Source organism: Carcharodon carcharias, chromosome 13 (assembly GCF_017639515.1).
Source record: "Carcharodon carcharias isolate sCarCar2 chromosome 13, sCarCar2.pri, whole genome shotgun sequence".
Lineage (NCBI taxonomy): Eukaryota > Metazoa > Chordata > Chondrichthyes > Lamniformes > Lamnidae > Carcharodon > Carcharodon carcharias.
The window spans coordinates 8,435,272-8,457,391 of record NC_054479.1 but is presented as its reverse complement, the minus strand read 5'-3'; the positions used below and the strand labels follow the sequence as shown (position 1 = coordinate 8,457,391).

The 22,120-nt window shown below is 40.7% G+C and overlaps 1 protein-coding gene across 14 annotated transcripts in view; it reads right to left on the bottom strand.

Moving 5' to 3' along the window:
* The window catches only part of fbrsl1 (fibrosin-like 1), a 985,718-nt gene that overhangs the window by 500,758 nt on the left and 462,840 nt on the right, over positions 1-22,120 (bottom strand). For 11 of the 14 annotated variants that reach the window (XM_041202184.1, XM_041202197.1, XM_041202189.1 and 8 more), the window contains 2 exons: positions 7,295-7,396; positions 5,992-6,102 (listed from right to left, as the gene is read on the bottom strand). In XM_041202184.1, the coding sequence (XP_041058118.1) occupies positions 5,992-6,102; positions 7,295-7,396 (213 nt within the window). The remainder of the gene's footprint in view (positions 1-5,991; positions 6,103-7,294; positions 7,397-22,120) is intronic. The other 3 variants (XM_041202192.1, XM_041202195.1, XM_041202196.1) reach the window with 1 other exon arrangement.

Genomic DNA, 22,120 nt, shown 5'->3' with positions numbered 1-22,120 from the left:
AGGTTGGTTATGTTTAATGGCACTACTGATTATTCCTTCTACTGATTATTCCTTCCATCACTTTACTGATGACTCAGAGAAGGATAATAGGTTAGTAATTGTTGAGGTTAGATGAGTCATTTTTTGTGGATAGGTTATATCTGGACAATCTTCCATATTACCACTGTCAGTGTCATGGCTTTACAGAAACAGGCTGGCTAATTCTGTCTTTACCAAAGTTGGATTTTGGCAATGCTATTGCTGTGTTTGCAGCTTCTCGATGTCATGTGGAGTGAACCAAATTGCTTGAACAGTGATGGTGGGGACCTTAGAAGGTGATCAAGCAAGATCATCTACTGGACACTTCTGGCTATGCCTCTTGCTGCGCTCTGCCATTGTTGAGGAGGTGGGTATTTATGACACCTTCACCTGTTCATTGGCTTGGTGTCCACCATCATCTGAAGCAACATACACTTGCTCTCATCTATTGGTTGTGGACTGCTTAGCTCTGTTGAAAGGCTGCAGCTTTTGATGTCTCACATGCAGGTAGCGTGGTATGAGGGAAACATCAACAATAATGTATACTAGAGGAGTGCAGTATCAATTTCGACATTGGGAGGATTCTTTATACAGGTAACCAATCTGTGGGGAATTGGAACTGCACTGCATCAAACATGGATAGTATGCAACTTCAAAGCTATACAGAGAAGCATTTCCAGAAACAAAGGAGAAATGCCATAACTATGCTTTCGCACATTGCAGATAGGGTATTTGACATTGTTCCTCTATCAATGAGGGAGCCACAAGCAATGCTTTAATTTCTATCAGAAGTCATGATGTAGAGGGATGTGTTATAGAATAATAGAATGGTTACAGCACAGAAAAAGGCCATTCAGCCTAGCGTGTACATGCTTGACTCTCTAAGAGTAACTCATCTTGTCTCACTCCCCTGCTCTTTCCCCATAGTCCAGCAAGATTCCCTTTTGAAAGACATGATTGATTCTGCCTCCACCACACTTCCAGGCAGTGCATTCAAGATCGTTACCACAAGCTACACAATAAACCTTCTCCTCAAGTCGCTTTAAGTTCTTTTGCTACTTGTCGTCAGTATCCCCTGGTCCTTCACCCTTCCGCCAATAGAAACTGCTTCTCCCCATCTATTCTGTGCAGACTCCTCATTCTTCCAACCAAAATATATCATTTCATACTTCTCTGTCTTACGTTTCATTTGTCACATGATCACCCATTTCACTGGCCTGCCTATGTTCTCTTGAAGTCTATCATTATCCTCCCCATAATGCACATTATTTCCAAGTTTTGTAGTACCTGCAAATTGTGCCCTGCAAACCCAAAGTCTAGGCCATTACTAATATAGTACCGATGCCTGGGGATCTCTACTATATATCTACCTCCAGTCCAAGAAACAATCGTTCATCATTATTTTCAATGCCCTTTTCTCCTGTTGTATAAATTGTTGTGATTGTTTCAAATTTGGATTTCTGTGTTTGTCCTGATGTGTACAAGATGAAAAGCTTCGGCAACATGTCACTCTTTTCAGCAATACTCTGTTTCCTGTCAGGCAGCCAACTCTGCGCTGCCACCATCCTTGTTATTCCACATTTAACTTTGCTGATAAGCCAGTTACGTGGCACTTTATCAAATGCCTTTTAGAAGTCCACAAACACTGTTGAGTTTTAGTTTCGAGCTCTCTTCCAATTTCTCCTGCAAGCATTGACTCATTCTATAGTATTCTTGAAAAGTATGACCTATCCTCTGGTATCTCACCAATGTAGGATGTGGAAGCTTAGATGGTGAGTTTCAACAGGCTATTGAACAATGATGCCAATCATATCCCCATCAGATATACATACACAGGAAGATTACAACAAAGAACGCTAGGTAATTACTAGCAACAGCTGATAATTTTTCACCCTCCCAAGTTCAGAAGTCCAAAGGCCAACTACAATACTATCATTGTCCTGGACCTACATAAACTGGGCATCACCCTCAAAGCTTTACTAGTTGAAGTGATTTTTCAATATTGAGAGGTATAGTTATATCCTGAGGGTGCAATGATCTTCACCATCAAACATTTTGATCAAGGTTTCAAAATTTCAACATTAAAATTAAATATTAGAAAAGAATAATGTAAGTGGCGAATATGATGGTTTTAGAATTGCTTTGCAGTTTGCCACATTCTCCAATTCTAACTAAAGCATTCAACATTAGTAAAAAAGGCTGAAAAGGTCTTTATGCATTCAAGGTATTAAATGTGAAAAGCCAAATTCAGATTGGTTCAGTATTATGTTTAAAATGATAAACATACCAGGTTTCATTTTTCTTATGCATTAGTGCCATATAAGTAAATAATTGATGTTTTTTTAAACATGCAGATTTTCAAGATGCCAATTCTTGTCTTCCTTCAAGGAGACCATTGTCTGTTGAGTAAACAGATCTTCAGTTCTGTTGATGAGACTCACTGTGACAGCAAAGGACAATATTTTTCACTTTTGCACTAGAAATCCTGCCTAGTACTTGGCGTGCAGTATGACTGCCACAGGATATCTGAAGCCTTGGGTTGCATATCTAAAATGTAACCAAGCCGCTCTCTTGAGGAGTTTTAGTAACAGTAACAGCCTCTCAAGACACTTGCTGCCCACTACCTACATTGCACAAATCTTGCAGGGGATCAGAGTGACACACATCTTTAAAAAAGCATGAAGTGTTTACTGCACACAATTCTCACGCTTTACATGCACAAAGAATTTTCTAGCTGTACTTGCTGTCAAAACTGTCAAGCCAGCTCCTGCTTTTATCTGCCAGATCCAGTTTGTAACTGACATTTTTAATAAATACTTTTAGATGCCAAACACATTTGCTGGAAGTCTTTTACAGCTATTTGCTTCACAATGGACAATGAAAGCATTAATAACCAATATATTATGCTCACTTGGAATCCCATCAAAAATGTTTCACATCTGAAAGGAAAGGTAGCGTTTTTAATTTGAAAGCTAAATGAACTGTCCAATTGGATTTTGTTAGGTTGATACATTTTCATGACTGCTTCTGGTTAAGAAGCATATTTCACAGCCAAGTAAGCGAACACTCAAATCCGCAGCATGGGATTTGCATAAATTCACCTTACTTTAACGAAGCTCTCATTTAACCTGCCATGTTTGACCACTCGAACATTAATCTGCCTTGCACATCTGATGGTAAAATGGCAAACTGTAGGCCGTTATTAAATAAATCTGTAATTAGAAGTGAAATAACTGTCAGCCATTCTGTTTGACTGCTTAAACTGTCAGTTAATGATAGCATGTGTGAATAAATGTGAATCTAACACTGTTCTGTGTGGTCAAGCTGCACAACAGAGAACATTCAACAGCCTGCAGCGTGCACCTATGTGGAATAATGAGTACCAGTGATCAAGCTATGCTTCCCTGATGGTTTCGTACCACAGAAGCAGGTCAAATCACATTTATTCACACATCGTAATCCCAGTCCACCGCCTTCTTGGAAAGCTGCTGGTGGTCAATCCAGCCCTACAGTTCTAACTATGTACCAAGTGCTTCTATATCCACATTTTCCCAAGTTATGCTGATATAGGTGACACCAATTCTCAAGTCATCATTATTGTATTGGTGGTCTTGCCTATGGGGATCTGCCCTCGAAAACTTCAGTAAAAATCATTTGTCATGGAGTGCTTCCAAACAAAGTGTCACTATATGGCAATCTACTAAATCATGTTTAGTTATTTCACCACAGAAAATTAGCATGCAGGTTTACCAAGCAATTAAAAAGGCAAATAGTCCATTAGCCTTTATTCCAAGGAGATTGGACAGGCCTTTGGTGAGTCCATACCTGGAGTACTGTGAAATGTTTTGGTCTCCTTACTTAAGGAAGGGTATTGCCTTAGAGGTGGTGCAACCAAAGTTTATTAGATCGATTTCTGGGATGATGGGGCTGTCCTATGAGAAGAGATCAGCAGAATGGGCCTATATTCTCTGGAATTTAGAAGAATGAGAGGCGATCTCATTGAAATGTAAAAAATTCCTAAGGAGCTTGACAGGGTAGATGCCTTTTCCCCTAGCTGGAGAGTCTAGAACTAGTGAGTTTTAAAAGTATTCAAAATTTTAGTATAACTGGTTGGCTAGTTAAGACTGAGAGGAGGAGAAATTTCTTCACTCCAAGTGTCGTGAATCTATGGAATTCTCTACCCCAGAAACATCTGGATGTTCAATCAGTCAATATATTCAAAGCTGAAATCGATAGATTTTTAGACACAAAGGAAATGAAGGGATTTGGGGATAGGGCAGGAAAGCAAAGTTGATGTAGAAGATCAGCCACGATCTTACTGAAAGGTGGAGCAGGCTTGAGGAGTCAATGAGCCTACTCCCAGTTCCTACTTCTTACGCTCTCATGTAGTTTCCTCTTAAATGCTGCACTAGAGATTGTCATCTTTCTGTTTCCTCCCCTGCTTCATTTCATTCATGTTTCCTGGGGCTTTATCTATTCCTTCTGTATATTTCCTTCATAGTAATAATCTCCTCCACTGTCCCTCCAACTCTATCCATACTTTTACTGATGATTCCAAATCACATTTAGCAATTTCACATTGGTCACAACTTTCAGCCACAATGGTGGAATCATTACATCCTTATCAACCCCATACTGTCAATGGGGCAATGTAAATACTGTTTCTTTAATTGTTGTTTTGAAAGTTGTGTAGCCTTACGTCTCTTGTAAATCCAAACAACTACTACCTCTTACCTTTGATAGCTTCACCCGTAATTCTTCATCTGTTAATATCTTTGTAGTAATTATCTCCCTGACCACAAGCAGAACACTCATTCCTCTCCATTTTCAAACTCCAAGAAGGTCCAATAGGCTTTTTTCCCGTGAACAACTTTTAATCTTCTACAAAACATCAAGCCTGCGCATATCTGGGGAAACTCTTTCACAGCCTCTCATACTACTGGACACGCAAGAAGAAATTCTTATCTGATAATATGATATCACCCTCATGTCTAGTAACAACAGCTTTTCATTGTAACTCATTTTTCTCCAAACTATTGATCTGCTTCAGTACATAAGCCCTTCTCTGAAGAGTCTTCCCTCAATCTTCCAAGTTGCAAAGATGTCATCCTACAGGTCTTCCTCATATTCACATTCTGTGTTCAATAGCAATTGTTGGCTCAACTCAATCTTTCCCATGATCTCAAAATTGTGGAACTCTATACCTCCCTCAATCTATCCTCCCCTCAATAATTGGGGAGACTTTAATGCTCAAGATTGGCATCACCTCATCATACTTCCTACTTTCTGCCTCTTATACTAATTTCAAACTTGGTAGTGGGCTTCACCGCGGTGTCTTGTGATGCAGTGGTAGCGTCCATTTCTCCAAGCCACAACTCTGGGTTTGAGTCCCACTCTAGGACTTGATGGCCACGGAAAGTGAGTTCATAATGTGGCCAACAGGTTGATTATCAACTACAAATCCTTCCGATACACCTTAGGTTCCTAAACCAAATGTCACATAGACCAGATGAGCCTAGGTTTGACTCCCTATTAGGGTAAGTTAATTGACCTCAGCTTTGGCAGCATTAGTTCAGCTGGGCAAGGTCCTAAATTGTAGTTACAAGTAAGTTAAAAAAAAATCAACAGCAGTGGTTACATACTATTGTAGCATGTGATAGATTGTGAATATCAAGCATTTCAGCCCACAAATGCAAGGGCATATCAAAGGACTGACTGCAAACTGCTGAGGCTTAGAATGTACTATAGCCTACAAAATCAGAACATTATTTTGCTCACAAAGAGCATACAGAAGTAGACCTTTCATGCATTTTATTACTTAATAACAGTAGACCATCTATATATTCCCAAGAAATTTATAACAAGCATGCTGACCGAAGGAAGATTCCAGACTACGTACTTGCAGTTGACCAACTCTTCCTATTAATTCCCAGGAATAATATAGCTAGACTTATTTATTTCGACAAATCTTACCTCTTTAGTGTGAGATGATGTTGAAAGAACTTTTGACATCTTGTTCTGTTGTGGACTTCGGTAGTGAATTCGGCATATTGACTGTTCCTGAAGATTGCGGTAGTTTTCCCGCTGTGAGGTAAGTGGAAACGTGATTTCAAGTGTGTCCTGGGTGTCCTTCGATGTAAATGTGCATTTTTGGAGATGTGGTGCTTGCTTTTTTTTTTAAAAAAAAATGTGTGGAATACATAACCTGATAAAGATGAATGAAAGTAGTGATGTTTTGTCTGAAAAGATGTAGAATCTGAGTGTAGAAATGAAGGCTAGATGTGCATTTGTGTGCACACCAAAATGTTTACAATCAGTGTGTGGAGCATTTGTATAAGGGCATCCTATTGCATATACCAACCAAAATCCATCAAAACCATCAGGAATAAATTGGTCTTGTCTAGACATAACTGGCATTCTGATGAGGACAAGTAATGTGGTAGTGTATGATCAAATTACTCAGCATGTTGTGTGATATGTTTCAACAGAATATTACCGGAAACGATATAGAATGGAAGCAAGTTACTGCATACACTATCCTTCCATTCTTATACTCAAAATGAACTGGTGAACACGGCCAATGGTCACAGCAACATTGTCTTAAGTAATCATTTCTAGCCTTCTTGTAGCATTTATAGGCTATTTAACAAGTGAAATGCCTATACCCTGGAACAAATTAACGACTACCACTCAGCACCCATAAATAAATCTGTTGGGGATCTCCCTTCATTTCTGTACACAACTTAGTTCCTTGTAGTAGAACACGGAATGCTTTAAAGCATTTTTAAAAAGGGAGAATTTACAGGCAATAGCCATCATGGAATAGTGCCAACATCGTACCTGCGCACAGCGTAACTCTGTATGTCACATAGCGTTTATATGCAGGTTAGGTATGAAATAAAGGATGGTGTATACCAGTGCTGTCAAAAAGAGGAGAAATTTGCATAGACTCCATCATAACAGGCATTACTAGCCTGACTTAGCATGTTCATTATTCAATGAATCTGGTATTCACACTAACACTTTGCAGACAGGTCTTTAGATATCTAGCTACTTCCCTTCAAAAGCAAAATCCTGTTCAAATACTGCATCAGTTAAAATCCCAACAGCTCCCGTGTATGTCTTAAAAGTAGAATGAAGCACTGAATGCCACTTTGTGAAAACATATCCTCATCTCCATTTTTAACTTCCAAATCCCTCCGCAAAACAATTCCAATGAATTGTCATTGCCACTGAATGCCAAGTGCAGATCCTTTCTTTTGAAATGTGTACTTACATCACTAAGCTTGTCTCTAGAGCTGCTCTTCTCTGGACTGTTGGCTTCTCTGACACTCTCATCCTCACTGTTCCTGCCATTTTGGTTGGAAGAGACCTTCATCTGCATGACAAGAGAGAAAGAGAAATGCTCGAGTTATGACAAAGCTTCACTGTAGGGTGGTGAATGAACAACTTCTGCTGTAGGATCAATGTCTTAAATTTATTGATGAAAGGTGGCACTCTAAAAACAACATGGAAACTTGTGACTGCTGATCCTTTTCTAGCAACACAACATAAATACAATCATCTTGTGTAGGACTGAAAATTTGAAATCTAAATGCTGAAATAATAAAAGGAATAGTGGAAAGAAGAAACAAAATTGCATTTATATAGCATCTCATTACATCCTCAGGATGTCTCAGAACAGTGCACATCAATGAATTATTTTAGGAACTAGTCTTGAAGTGGAATTGGACCTAAAATATTCCGATTCTAAAGGTGAACGATACACTAACTGAGCCAAACAGCCAAAAGGTTTCCATTAATTGGCACTCCAAATAAAGAGATATATGATGAGACTGATATCAATTTAAAAAATAAGAACATTTTGTGATCATTATGCACAGCCTGTTAAAAGTTTTGTTGGATTTGTGAACATCTTTTTCCATATGGTGGGTTCCCAAACTCAGCCCTGCCATTGTGCAGAGCTGTCATGTGAAGGTAGGCAGGAAGACAAATCAGAAACAGAGTTATTAAATAGGCTGCATTGCAGTATCAATCGAAAATGTGGTGACACACAGACTCAGGGGTTGGAGGGAAGGAAAGAACATCATGTTAAATCATAATTTTATATTCTGATATTTCACATTACTTTGAACTGCACTGTTAATAGTACAAATGCATCAGCCAATTTGCAACAGCAAGAACCAACTAGCAACAGTTGTACAAAGGACCAGATAATCTGTTTTTGGTGGTGTTGGTTGACGGAGGAATGTGGGTCAGGACACAGAGTTCCCTTTTACTTCTAATGAAACAGGAAACAGAACTCAACCAAAGCTTGGCACCTCTCCAAGTGCAGCTCTCCCTCAATACGATCCTGATGTATTAGCCTAGATTATGTCAAATCATGAAGTGAAAATTAAACTCACAACATCCTCAATCAGAGGGCATCAGGGCTACCAACTAAGAACAAAGGAAAAATGTAGCAACCACAATAAAAAGGTGTGCTGCTTCCATTTCTGATCAAGGACTCACTTGTGGTGTAATGTGACTGACAGTAAACATAAGCTGGGAATTTCCTTACAGCCATTCCAGTTCTGCTGCTGGAACTCTGGCGAAAACCCTATTTACTTCCTTAAAAAAGGCTTTTAACAAACTCTAGTAAAGTTACGCCAGTGGGAAGAAGTCTGAGGAAAGCCCTCACCAGAATTTTGCTGTTGACAAATAAAGGAGGCTTGGGTAAGAACCACTTGATTTTTTAATGAAACTAGAGCAGTATGGTTGAGAGCTTCTTGGGTGTGCAGAATGGCAGGTGAGAACCTCAATGATGAGACAGATTAAATATTCAATTTACTGAGTAATTTGGCACCCCGCATTCACTCTTTCTCAAAGAATCAAATGAAGTTAGGAATTAGATGATCTCAGCTCCACACACCTTCCATTTAATCATGCCTTTCCCCCTTCTTATCTGATATTTCTAATTCTGTTCCTGCTTGTTTTTTTTTGCTGAAGGTTTGAACCTGCATAGACTTCACTCCAATACCCTACTATAAATTAGTCTCTGTGTAAGACATGTCATTCCCCCCTTGAGTTAAACAACCCTATTTCTCTTGGGTCTCGAGTACGCCTTAGTATATTTTCATGACTACCCACAAGCATTCTTCATTAAGGTGTGACCCTGATTCTACTTCATGACCAGCTTTACATGTGCATCAGAGTCACTGTGAAACTAACCCCCAAGTTAGGTGTCATATACACTGACATCTGGAAGCTATACTCTACACCAGAGTTTGACTGTCACAAATTTGAAAGCCAATCTGATCTCAGATGCAAGATAAAAGCAGGACATTGATGTCACCTTGAAAGTGGCTGAGAGACAGTCACAGGACGGTCCAACTATTCACCCAAAATCGGAAATCTGTCCGCAGAATTGCAATCCAACATATGGCCAGGTTGCCAATCCAAGACGTTCACCTCTGAGCAGCACAGCAGCAGTTGAGTGACAGTAGCCTTCTGACCTTTTCACTGCTAGGCAGGGACATGGGCATGGGCTGAGATGGTGCATTTTAATTTGATGCTGTTTTAAGTTCAGAAGAAAACTGTGCTTTTGATGTCTTGGAAGCAGAGGCATGATTTGCAGGCTCTGCTTTTGACATCAAAGCTCTGTACGTAATATGTGCAGGGAAATGCAAAAGCACAGGTAGAAATAAATACTGTTCCATTTTACCAATCGTCAAAAATGATACGTCATAGAAGCTTGCACCCAACTTTGCTGTAGCTGAAGGACCCAAGTTAACTCCACAATCTAGTAAATCACAAATAATATATTTTTAAAAAATTGGATTATAAGGAGATCAAGACCACAACACAATATTTGCAGTTGAGAGAGGAGACATATGATAAGCTGATGTTATTGCCTTTAATGCCTGCCCCCTCACCCCCCCCCATCTCTTCATTTAGCCTATAAATAGCAGCCACCTGGCCACAATTATATCAAAAAGGTTTCTTCCACAAACAAACAGCATATGCACCATTCAAACCCCCAGGAGCTACATACTTAACATTCATTAAATCAACATGCTTTGAATGACTCGGGGAATGTCAGCAATTAACTCCACTGCAATGAACAAGCAGGAGGCGAGAGCGAGGAAGAGGAAGAAAAAAATCTGTCCAAGTAACACCGACTGTGAGAAGCTGATCAAGAATGCAAATTAGAATGAATGCCGTTGCAATTAACCTATTACAGTAAGTATCAATTATTAAACATGCTTGTTCCTCTGGCTCACACTGCTCTGAATTAAGAGGGTCATCAGCTGATTTGACAGATCGTGTTCCTTTACACCTGCTGGCTGCCAGCAGGAGTCCGCACACCCACTGGCAAGGCAAGCCAACCTGTCTTAATCATTTGTAATTATCCTAACGAGCTCTAGTCATAATTCTGGTAGGAGGAGTTGCTGATCAGCTAAACAAATTAAATGGTCTAACCTACAATCCTGTTGTTTGTCCCCATCACAGAGACAGAATTATTCCACACCTGGACCTTGATTCTCTGAAACATTCAGTACAGACTAGAGCCAGGAGGGAGTGATATCTCCTGGTAATGTTAACCTGCCCTCTACAGCTGCAACCCACATATAGAAGCATCAGTCACATTATTTTGATTGCAAACAAAATGATATTCATTAGTAAATAGCTCAACACAGTCATTGCGGCACACAGACAGCAGCAGATTTTCTGTTCACAGAATAAGATGGAATTAGGAGGCAACATATATTTATATACAGCTACAAAAACAAAATTACCTGGAAAAACTCAGCAGGTCTGGCAGCATCAGCGGAGAAGAAAAGAGTTGACGTTTCGAGTCCTCATGACCCTTCGACAGAACTTGAGTTCGAGTCCAAGAAAGAGTTGAAATATAAGCTGGTTTAAGGTGTGTGTGTGGGGGGCGGAGAGAGAGAGAGAGAGAGAGAGGTGGAGTGGGGGTGTGGTTGTAGGGACAAACAAGCAGTGATAGAAGCAGATCATCAAAAGATGTCAACAACAATAGTACAAAAGAACACATAGGTGTTAAAGTTAAAGTTGGTGATATTATCTAAACGAATGTGCTAATTAAGAATGGATGGTAGGGCACTCAAGGTATAGCTCTAGTGGGGGTGGGGAGAGCATAAAAGATGTAAAAAAAAAAATTTTTTTCAAACAGAACTGCCCCGGTAGACCGATCATCTCAGCTTGCTCCTGCCCCACAGAACTAATTTCTCGTTATCTTGACTCCCTTCTCTCTCCCCTTGTCCAGTCCCTTCCCAACTATATCCGTGATTCCTCTGACACCTTACGTCACATCAACAATTTCCAGTTCCCTGGCCCCAACTGCTTCCTCTTCACCATGGACGTCCAATCCCTCTACACCTCCATCCCCCACCAGGATGGTCTGAGGGCCCTTAGCTTCTCCCTCGAACAGAGGCCCGAACAATCCCCATCCACCACTACTCTCCTCCGTCTGGCTGAACTTGTTCTCACGCTGAACAATTTCTCCTTCAACTCCTCTCACTTCCTCCAAATAAAAGGTGTGGCTATGGGTACCCGCATGGGCCCCAGCTATGCCTGTCTCTTTATGGGGTATGTGGAACATTCCTTGTTCTATTCCTACTCCGGCCCCCTTCCACAACTCTTTCTCCGGTACATCGATGATTACTTCGGTGCCGCTTCATGCTCTCGTCGGGACTTGGAAAAATTTATTAATTTTGCTTCCAATCTCCACCCCTCCATCATTTTCACATGGTCCATCTCTGACACTTCCCTTCCCTTCCTTGACCTCTCTGTCTCAATCTCTGGTGATAGACTGTCCACCAATATCCATTACAAACCCACTGACTCCCACAGCTATCTCGACTACAGCTCCTCACACCCCGCTTCCTGTAAGAACTCCATCCCATTCTCTCAGTTCCTTCGCCTCCGTCGCATCTGTTCCGATGATGCTACCTTCAAAAACAGTTCCTCTGACATGTCCTCCTTCTTCCTTAACCGAGGTTTTCCACCCACAGTTGTTGACAGGGCCCTCAACCGTGTCCGGCCCATCTCCTGCGCATCCGCCCTCACACCTTCTCCTCCCTCCCAGAAACATGATAGGGTCCCCCTTGTCCTCACTTTTCACCCCACCAGCCTCCGCATTCAAAGGATCATCCTCCGCCATTTCCGCCAACTCCAGCATGATGCCACTACCAAACACATCTTCCCTTCACCCCCCCCTATCGGCATTCCGTAGGGATCGCTCCCTCCGGGACACCCTGGTCCAATCCTCCATCACCCCCTACTCCTCAACCCCCTCCTATGGCACCACCCCATGCCCAAGCAAAAGATGCAACACCTGCCCCTTCACTTCCTCTCTCCTCACCGTCCAAGGACCCAAACACTCCTTTCAAGTGAAACAGCATTTCACTTGCATTTCCCCCAACTTAGTCTACTGCATTCGTTGCTCCCAATGTGGTCTCCTCTACATTGGAGAGACCAAATGTAAACTGGGTGACTGCTTTGCAGAACACCTGCGGTCTGTCCACAAGAATGACCCAAACCTCCCTGTCGCTTGCCATTTTAACACTCCACCCTGCTCTCTTGCCCACATGTCTGTCCTTGGCTTGCTGCATTGTTCCAGTGAAGCCCAACGCAAACTGGAGGAACAACACCTCATCTTCCGACTAGGCACTTTACAGCCATCCGGACTGAATATTGAATTCAACAACTTTAGGTCGTGAGCCCCCTCCCCCATCCCCTTTCTGTTTCCCCCTTCCTTTTCTTTTTTTTCCAATAAATTATATAGATTTTCCTTTTCCCACCTATTTCCATTATATATAAAAAAAAATGTTTTTTCTTTCATCTTTTATGCTTTCCCCACCCCTACTAGAGCTATACCTTGAGTGCCCTACCATCCATTCTTAATTAGCACATTCGTTTAGATAATATCACCAACTTTAACTTTAACACCTATGTGTTCTTTTGTACTATTGTTGTTGACATCTTTTGATGATCTGCTTCTATCACTGCTTGTTTGTCCCTACAACCACACCCCCACTCCACCTCTCTCTCTCTCTCTCTCCGCCCCCCACACACACACCTTAAACCAGCTTATATTTCAACTCTTTCTTGGACTCGAACTCAAGTTCTGTCGAAGGGTCATGAGGACTCGAAACGTCAACTCTTTTCTTCTCCGCTGATGCTGCCAGACCTGCTGAGTTTTTCCAGGTAATTCTGTTTTTGTGTTATATATTTATATACAGCTCTTATTTAAGTAATAAATGACATCCTATGTGACTGTGAGAAAGGTATACTGTCCCTCCTCATTCTATTTGACCTGCTTGCAGCTTTTAACACGATTGTTTACACTATTCTCCACCAACACCACCCCACCGTCTTTCAGCTGCATTCACCTGGTTCCATTCTTATCTATCTAAGCATAGCCAGAGAATAATCCACAGTGGCTTCTCTTCTAGCTCCTGCAGTGGCGCTCCCCAAGGATCCACCCTTAGCACCCCATTTCTTATGTAAATACTACTCCTCAGTCAAAAACACATGTACATTGATGACACTGGGATGAAAGCAAAATATTGTGGATGCTGGAAATCTGAAACAAAAACAGAAAATGCTGGAGAAACTCAGCAGGTCTGACAGCATCTGTGGAAAGAGAAACCGAGTTAACGTTTTGAGTCTGTACGAGCTCTGAACAGGAGTCATACGGACTCAAAACATTAACAGTCGTTTTTTTTTTCTCCCCACAGATGCTATCAGACCTGCTGAGTTTTTCCAGCATTTTCTGTTTTTGTTACATTGATGACACCCTACTTCAGCTCACCAGCACCTCTCTCCATCCTTTATATTTTCTCTAAATTGTCATTTTGCTTGTCCAACAAACATACGGGCAAAAATTCCCTCCAATTAAATATTAGGAAGACCGAAGCAATTGTCTTCAGTCCCCACGACAAAATCCACTCCCTAGTCACCAACTCCATTCTCCTCTCTGGCAATTGTCTGAGGCTGAACCAGACTGTTGCAAACTTGACATTATGTTCGATCCCAAGATTAGCTTCCAACCACATATCTGCGCTAAGGCTGCCCACTTCCACCTCCGTATCGCCACTGACTTTGCCCCTGCCTCAGCTCATCTACTGCTGAAACAATCATCCATGCCTTTGTTACCTCTATACTTAGCCATTCCAATGCATTCCTGGCTGGCCTTCCACATTCTATCTTTGGAAACTTGAGGTCATCAAAAACTCCATCCTACCTCACACCAAGTCCCATTCATCGATCACCCACTGTGCTCGCTGACCTACGCTGGCTTCAGGTTAAGAAAAATCGTGATTTTAAAATTGTTATCCTTGTTTTCAAATCCTTCCATACCTCTCCCCTCCCTTTCTCTGTAATCTCCTCCAGTCCCCCAACCGAAGACATCTGCGCTTCTTTAATTCTGTGACCATCCCCAATTTTAAACAGCTCCATCACTGGCGGCCATGCCTTTAGGCGCCCAGGCCTTCAGCTCTGAAATTCCCTCTCTATATCTCTCTGCCTCGCTTTCCCCCATTAAGGCACTCCTCAGAATCTACCTCCTTGACCAAGTTTTTGGTCATCTGCCCTAATATAATATATGGCTCATTGTCAAATTTTGTTTTAAAAATGCCCCAAGGCACTTCACAGGGGGAAATATATTACATTAAAGATACTATATAAATACAAAGTTGTTCTTATGCTTTATAAATAACTAATAGTTTACTGCATATAAAGGATGAGATTTTAGATATTATTTAAATTTTTACATTGCTTTAGCAGTAATGATTTTGATATGCACTCAGCTAGACCAGCAAGGCCATTACAAAAGGAGAAAAACAAAAAGAAAAGAAAAATTTCAAGTTCAAGGCAAGTCACTTTGAGAAATTATATATCCCCTCCCTCCATCAGTTCTGGACCTTCCTGTACTGAACACCAAATACAGCTTTAAATGGGGTTGGGAGGGCAGAAGGAGTTTTATAAATGGCCTAATCCCAGCTCTGTGTCAATAATTTAAAGCATTTATTTGTTTCCTACCATTAGCCACATGGAAATCTCAGACACTGAGGATCCCATGATGCCCTGCTCTTTTATGGGCTTAATGCACACCTTGGATGAAGAAATCAAGCAGGAACACAGCTATCAAAATAAAAATGGAGTTTTAAAAAAAACTGTGACTCACGATAAAAATTCAAGAAATGAAAACCCCATGGGAGTTGCTTTAAAGTAAAGAAACTAGCTAGCTATCTGATGCTGATCACCATGATTTTTTCTTATATTTCAGGCCTACAACGTCAACGAGAGAAGACGGCAGTTATCTGTCATGTTCTCTTGTAATCATCTCTTCACTGCTTCACATCTCTCACCACTGTCAAGGGCCCCTGATATAAGTGGCTTCATCTGAAAAGCTCAGAGTTTAATCTCCAAATCATGCCGGTCCCTCTGCCACATCCTCCTGCCTCAGCTCATAATGGACCTGCACACTTACTTCATTTATTTTTCTTCCAGTGTCATAAAACACATTTCTATGCTTTGCTTTCAAAGCATACGCACATTCCCCCTCATTATTAATAAATACACTTTCATTTATCAAACGCTCCATTTGAGTGCCACATGGGCCTGGGGCAAAAGGAGACAAATTCTTCCTCTAAGTTGTTATGAAAGGTGTCGCACTGAGCGACCCTAACCCCCATTAACCCAGCTTCTAGTCTGCTTCTACTGGGAACAATGAGGCTCCTCAGCAGCTAAACTAGTAGTGATCTTGTGCCATCTCAATATATTTGTTCATTATCTTCTGCACACACAGAAGCATTTTAAAATGTACTTGGGGCAAGGGCCAAATTGAATCATCTGCCTTAATTTTCCACACGGTGCAAAGCTGCAGCTGCTGTGTGGGCTGTGTATTTTCTTCTTTTCTTGATATTAACATTTCCACAGCTCTCAATTTCAACAGGGCCATCGTGAACTACTGGGTTATGGCTGCATTCTGCAATATTCCCCAAACTCTGCTGTGTTTAACACAAGTCACTGCTCTTTTTGTTACCAAAAGAACATAGAATCGTTCTTATTTTTATCATTTAAATTGTTAACTCAAAGGATATATAAAATAGAAATGTATCCCTGGTCAATTTAGAAAGAAGTATTTATAATAATAGATACCAGCAACCTAATCAAGGAGATTCCAAAAAATATGAAATTATTTGAACACCAAGACTATGTTGAAGTTTCCTCTTAATGTGGAACTAACTGAAGAACAACATATTTACATATGTTTTCACCTTAACCACACTGACCTATATTATATTCTTCTCTGCCTGAACAGTCCTGTTGTGACCTTGCTCCCTGGATTGCACAATGAATAGTAATCTAAGCTACTTTTATGTTGTATTTTGTGGGATGCGAGGGCCATCAGCTCCTGATGCACAGGCTTCACGTAGACAGCGGCAACCCAGGAGGAAACTTTCTAGATTTGCTAAGGTCAGTCATACATAGTATAAAATGTAAAGGAAAATCTGCTACACTTGGCTCCAAAACATACACATGATAATAGTACAACATTTAAAATAAAGGGCCAGTTATTTTCTGCAGGTTTCTAGTCTCTCTTCAAAGAAAGCAGTTGCCATCTAGAAAAAGTTTCCTCAGCAACAACAATTGGTCTCAGGATATGCCTACTTTGAGCACTTCCTTACCAGTACCATACATTGTGGCCTTAAAGAGACGAGGAGTGCAAAACAGATCCACCTTAACAACTAAACATTACAGTCATACTTCAAGCCAAGAAATAATTGTGAGCAGTACCACATGATATTAAACTATAAAAGCACAGGCTCTAACCAATTCAGTCTGGAATAGATACACATGGGTGTGGTGTTGAAGCTCTCATCAGCATCTCTGCTAGGGACAAAAACACTTTGCTGCTCCTTCTTGTTGCCCAAAAAGGGCAAAACTTGACACAAATTAACTGGAGTTTGTATTCTATTTTTTAATTTTAAAAAGATGACACCCTCAGTTAGCTTACTTTTTGAAGGTTTCATTGATAAATAAAATTATAGTATTTTTATAACAGTTGGACTGATGTTCTCCACTTATTTGAGTTGTCCAGTGCTGTATAGCTGACTAAAACGGCAATAGGCAACCTGCACCAGCCCTCTGCTTAAATCTAGAAATTCCACAGTTACTAAGAAATAATGGTCATTTAAGTTTTCTTTAAAAATTCTATGCATTGTACATATAGAACATGTGCCACCTCCCCCAAATAAATAAGGCAGGGCAATTTTGCTACCACTTTATTTAAATCTACATTAAGCCAAACCTACCAGGGAACCAATGGCCCTCCGGTACCTCACTCAAATTGCTGTGTGAGCCTGCTGTCAGTGGGCTACTTGGCATCACATCTGAGGTTAATTCTGCCCTCCTTTAATATCCACACATGGACACTTTGCAGCATGAGTCACTAAATAATGATCAGTGGGGACACGGAGGAAAAATTTACCACTCCCATCCCTGCCCAAGGTTTTAGTGCAATACTCTTCCTGATCAGTATAGCTCAGTGTTATAAGAAGATAAGAAAATAAGAAATAGGAACAGGAGTAGGCCATTCAGCCCCTTAAGCCTGCCCTGCCATTCAATAAGATCATGGCTGATCTGCTTGTGTTTAGACTTCCACATTCCCATCTACCCCCAATATCTTTTGATTCCCTTGCCTAACACAAGAATCTATCTACCTCTGCCTTAAAAATATTCAATGACCCACCTCCACCACCTTCTGGAGGCAGAGAATTCCAAAGTCACACAACCCTCAGAAAAAATGTCTCATCTGTGTCCTAAAAGGGCGACCCCTAATTTTAAACAGTGCCCCCTAGTTCTGGGCTCATCCACAAGAAGAAACATCCTTTCCATGTCCACCTTGTCAAGGGCATTCAGGATCTTGTATACTTCAATCAAATCACCTCTCACTCTTCTAAACTCCAGTAGAAACAAGCTCAGTCTGTCCAACATTTCCTCATAAGACAACCCACTCATTCCAGGTAGCAATCTAGTAAACCTCCTCTGAACCGCCTCCAATGCATTTACATCCTTCCTTAAATAAGGAGACCAAAACTGCACACAGTTTTCGAGATGTGGTCTCACCATTGCCCTGTATAACGGAAGCATAACATCCTTACTTTTATGTGCAATCCCGCTCATAATAAAGGATAGCATTCCATTTGCCTTCTTAATTACTTACTATACCGGCAAATTAACTTTTTGTGACTCATGTACTAGAACACCTAGATCCCTCTGCACCTCAGGATTATGCAGCCGTTCTCCATTTAAGTAATACTCTGCTTTTTTGTTCTTCCTGCTAAAGTGAACAACTCCACACTTTCCCACATTAAACTCCATTTGCCAGTTCTTTGCCCACTCACTCAACCTATCTATATCCATCTGCAACCTCATGTCCTATTCACAACATGCTTTCCTAGCTATCTTTCTGTCATCTGCAAATTCAGCTACCATGTCTTCACTCCCCTCATCCAAGTCATTGATGTAAATTGTGAAAAGCTGAGGCCCCAGTACAGACCCCTGTGGAATGCCACTCATCACATCGTGTCAAACAGAAAAAGACCCATTTATGCATACTCTCTGCTTTCTGCCTGCCAGTCAGCCAATCTTCTAACCATGCTAATACGTTACCTACTCCACCATGCGCTTTTATTTTCCATAGTAATCTTTGATGTGGCACCTTATCAAATGCCTTCTGGAAATCCAAGTACAGTATGTCTACAGGCTCCCCTTTATCCACTGCGCATGTTACCCTTCAAAAAATTTCAATAAATTGGTTAAACATTTTCCTTTCACAAAACCATGCTAACTCATCCCAATTGCCTTGAGCTCTTCTAAGTGCCCAGCTACAACCTCCTTAATGATCAATTCTAATAACTTCCCCATGACAGTTGTCAAGCTAACTGGTCTATAGTTTTCTGCCTCTCGCTCTTCTTGAATAGAGGAGTTAAATTTGTTACTTTCCAATCTGATGGAACTTTTCCAGAATCTTGCGAATTTTGGAAAATTAGCACCAGTGCAAAGACTACCTCATTAGCCACTTCTTTTAAGACCCTAGGATGTAGTTCATCGGGACCCGGAGACTTGCCAACCTGCAACTCCATTAATTTGCTCAGTACTGTTTCCCTAGTGATTTCAATTTCACCAAGTTCCTTTCTCCTGTTCACCTCCTGATTTGTAGCTATTACTGGAATGTTTTTGTATCCTCTATAGTGAACACAGAAGCAAAATATTTGTTCATTTCTTCTACCATTTCCTTATTATCTACTATTAACTACCCACTGTCACTCTCTAGAGGATCAGGCAGTGCACTTATACACTGAGCTATTGAAGACTCCTAACCCTTTTTGAACCAAAATCCAAGGTGTTTTTTAAATGCAAGTCTTTTTGTGATGAAGGGAAGGGTTACAAGCAACAAAAAAATTAAATGCAGAGATCTTCGCCCTTGTACTAACTAACATTTTACTTTTTGCTGTCTTTGTCCAAGATATAAAAGGGACAATGGTCCAAGTAGCATATATTAATGACTGAACATGAAACTTATACTCAATAGTGAAAATGTTGTGCCTTGAAGTGAAATTGACTACAATACAAACAAGCTCACTTCCTTTGTACATACCCCTCTGAAAATAAATCAAATTAGATCTGAAAATAACGGCACAAACTTGCTGACATGCTTGAAACCCATGAATATCAGAGCAAGACATAAATCAGCTAAAGACTTTTTCTGACTTCTAGCTGCAAGTCTTGCCCTAATGCATTCCAACTGGTTTTATATATGCTTAGTTTTATCTTATAATTAGATCAACTGGGAAAAATATTGTGTGCATCTGTGTGCTTTACATTCACAGCAAGTTGGTAGTTCAGAGGCTACTTATTCCCCAGATTATGTTCAAAACATTTCAACATTGCTCACTTTTCTACCCTCTTGCTGGGTTTGATGACTTATTGAGCTCTAGCTCTTGAGGAACTTGCACGGCTACTCTTTTACATAAGCAGCACCTTTGAATCATCAGATAAAAGCAAAAAACTGTGGATGCTGGAAATCCAAACCAAAAATAAAAATACCTGGAAAAACTCAGCCGGTCTGGCAGCATCTGTGGAGAGGAGCACAGTTAACGTTTCAAGTCTGAATGACCTTTCAACAGTTACTTAGTTCTGTTGAAGGGCCATTCGGACTTGAAACGTTAACTGAACTCCTCTCCACAGATGCTGCCAGACCTGCTGATTTTTTTCAAGTATTTTTGTTTTTCCTTTGAATTATCAGTTTCTTTTTCATTTCCTGAGGCAGAGTTGGGTACAGCACCTACATTTCCTGATAAATGCAGTTTTACTACACCAAATATGAACCTTTTTCATTCAGTGCATCACAGCAAATTAAATACTATTTACCATGCTTCCCATTTCAAAGCATGTTAAGCCAGAATTGCAACTTGTGGTTCAGTCCAGATAAACATGCTTTCTCAATCTTGGAATGAATGAGTACCACACAAGTTGATTTACATCATCAAGTGACACTCAGCCTACTTTACTATTCAAATGTTTCCCATTAATCTTTTTCAACCATATTTTCCCCTGAGGAGTGCTTTCCTCCATATGGCGTAACCCAGTCAAAGGGGAGAAAGGCGGCAAGAGCCGCTTTGTGACCATAAGACTGTAGCTCTAAAGGGGTAAGGTAACCACAATCCTGTCTGAATGACAGTGCGCTACATTGTTGAAAGGTAATCCTCCTCACAGACCACCCCAGAACTGATAAATCACAAGTGAGTCTTGCAGATGTTAAACATCGTGCAGACATGGGAATCAAACCCACAACCATCTGGTTTTGTTAATCCACCTGACATCTAGGCAATGTTGATCCAAGCAATGTCAGCATACAAATAAGCAGAATGGGATTCTGTTGTGAATAACTCGCAACCTTTGATTTTTTTTTTGTTATACCATCCCCCGCAACTACTTATGATGACTTCTGCAGTGAACTTCAGAACCAGTGTGTGTTACATGCTGTTAAACACACAGATTTTTGAGAACGATGAAGGATTATCTTAATGTTGGACACATCATACTTAGAGTTCCCCAGTTTACTGCGATTTTAGTTTCAAAGTTGCACAGTATTTAATGATGGGAAAACAGGGGCACCAGTGGCCTCATCTTAAGTGGTGGCTGCAGGTTCAATCCCTCATCCAGACAACATGTTGATTCACAGCAATGCTTTCATAAAAAAGTACTGTGGAAGCAGGCATTTCCCTTCTGAAGAAGAACAAACAAGAGGAAAGGATCTCTCTGGGCTGATGCCATGGACCGCCCCCAGCAGTTGATTCAGAGTGGTCTCATGAGTGCTTACTGACTACAATGTTTGCATACACCAGAAAAGGGACAGAAATAGAGGAAGTCATGCCTACTAATCAGATTAAGGCGCTTCTACACACAAGTGTAACCTTTTATAAAATCAAGGTCAATGTGAAGAAACGGGTTATTAAACAATAAACAATTTTTTTGGTAAGATTGGGTTTGATCTTTGAACCTGCTCTCTTTATCTCTTGGTTCTATTGAATCTACAGGCAAATCAAGTTGGAGAGGTTTCTAACACCATATCAGCTCATCTTTTATTTACGGAAATTTTCTCTTCTCCTCTCCTGAAAGTGCACTCTAGCTATATGTGATAGCCCTTTGCTGTCCAAGTGGGAATGTGGGTGAGGAGAGACTGTCACCAGGCTATTCAACTGCAAGGGGCATCACTACCAGAATCTACTGTCCAAAAATGGACACTTTAGAGCAGGAGTCACTGGATATGAATCACTAGTAGTTATTCCAACTGATCTCTTTTCTTCCTAGTCCTGGCACAGAGGTCAGTTGCATTAATTCAACTGCTGAAGTCAGCTCATTAAGCACAGAATGGGATTCCCTTATCTGTATGGCTTTGTGCTACTTTGGACAGTGCACTTAATCAATGTTGACTTTATTTTGCTGTTTGTTGTTTTAGCTTTAATAATTCAAATAAAACATATTACAGATCAGTATGATGTGCACATCCTAAAAAACTAAC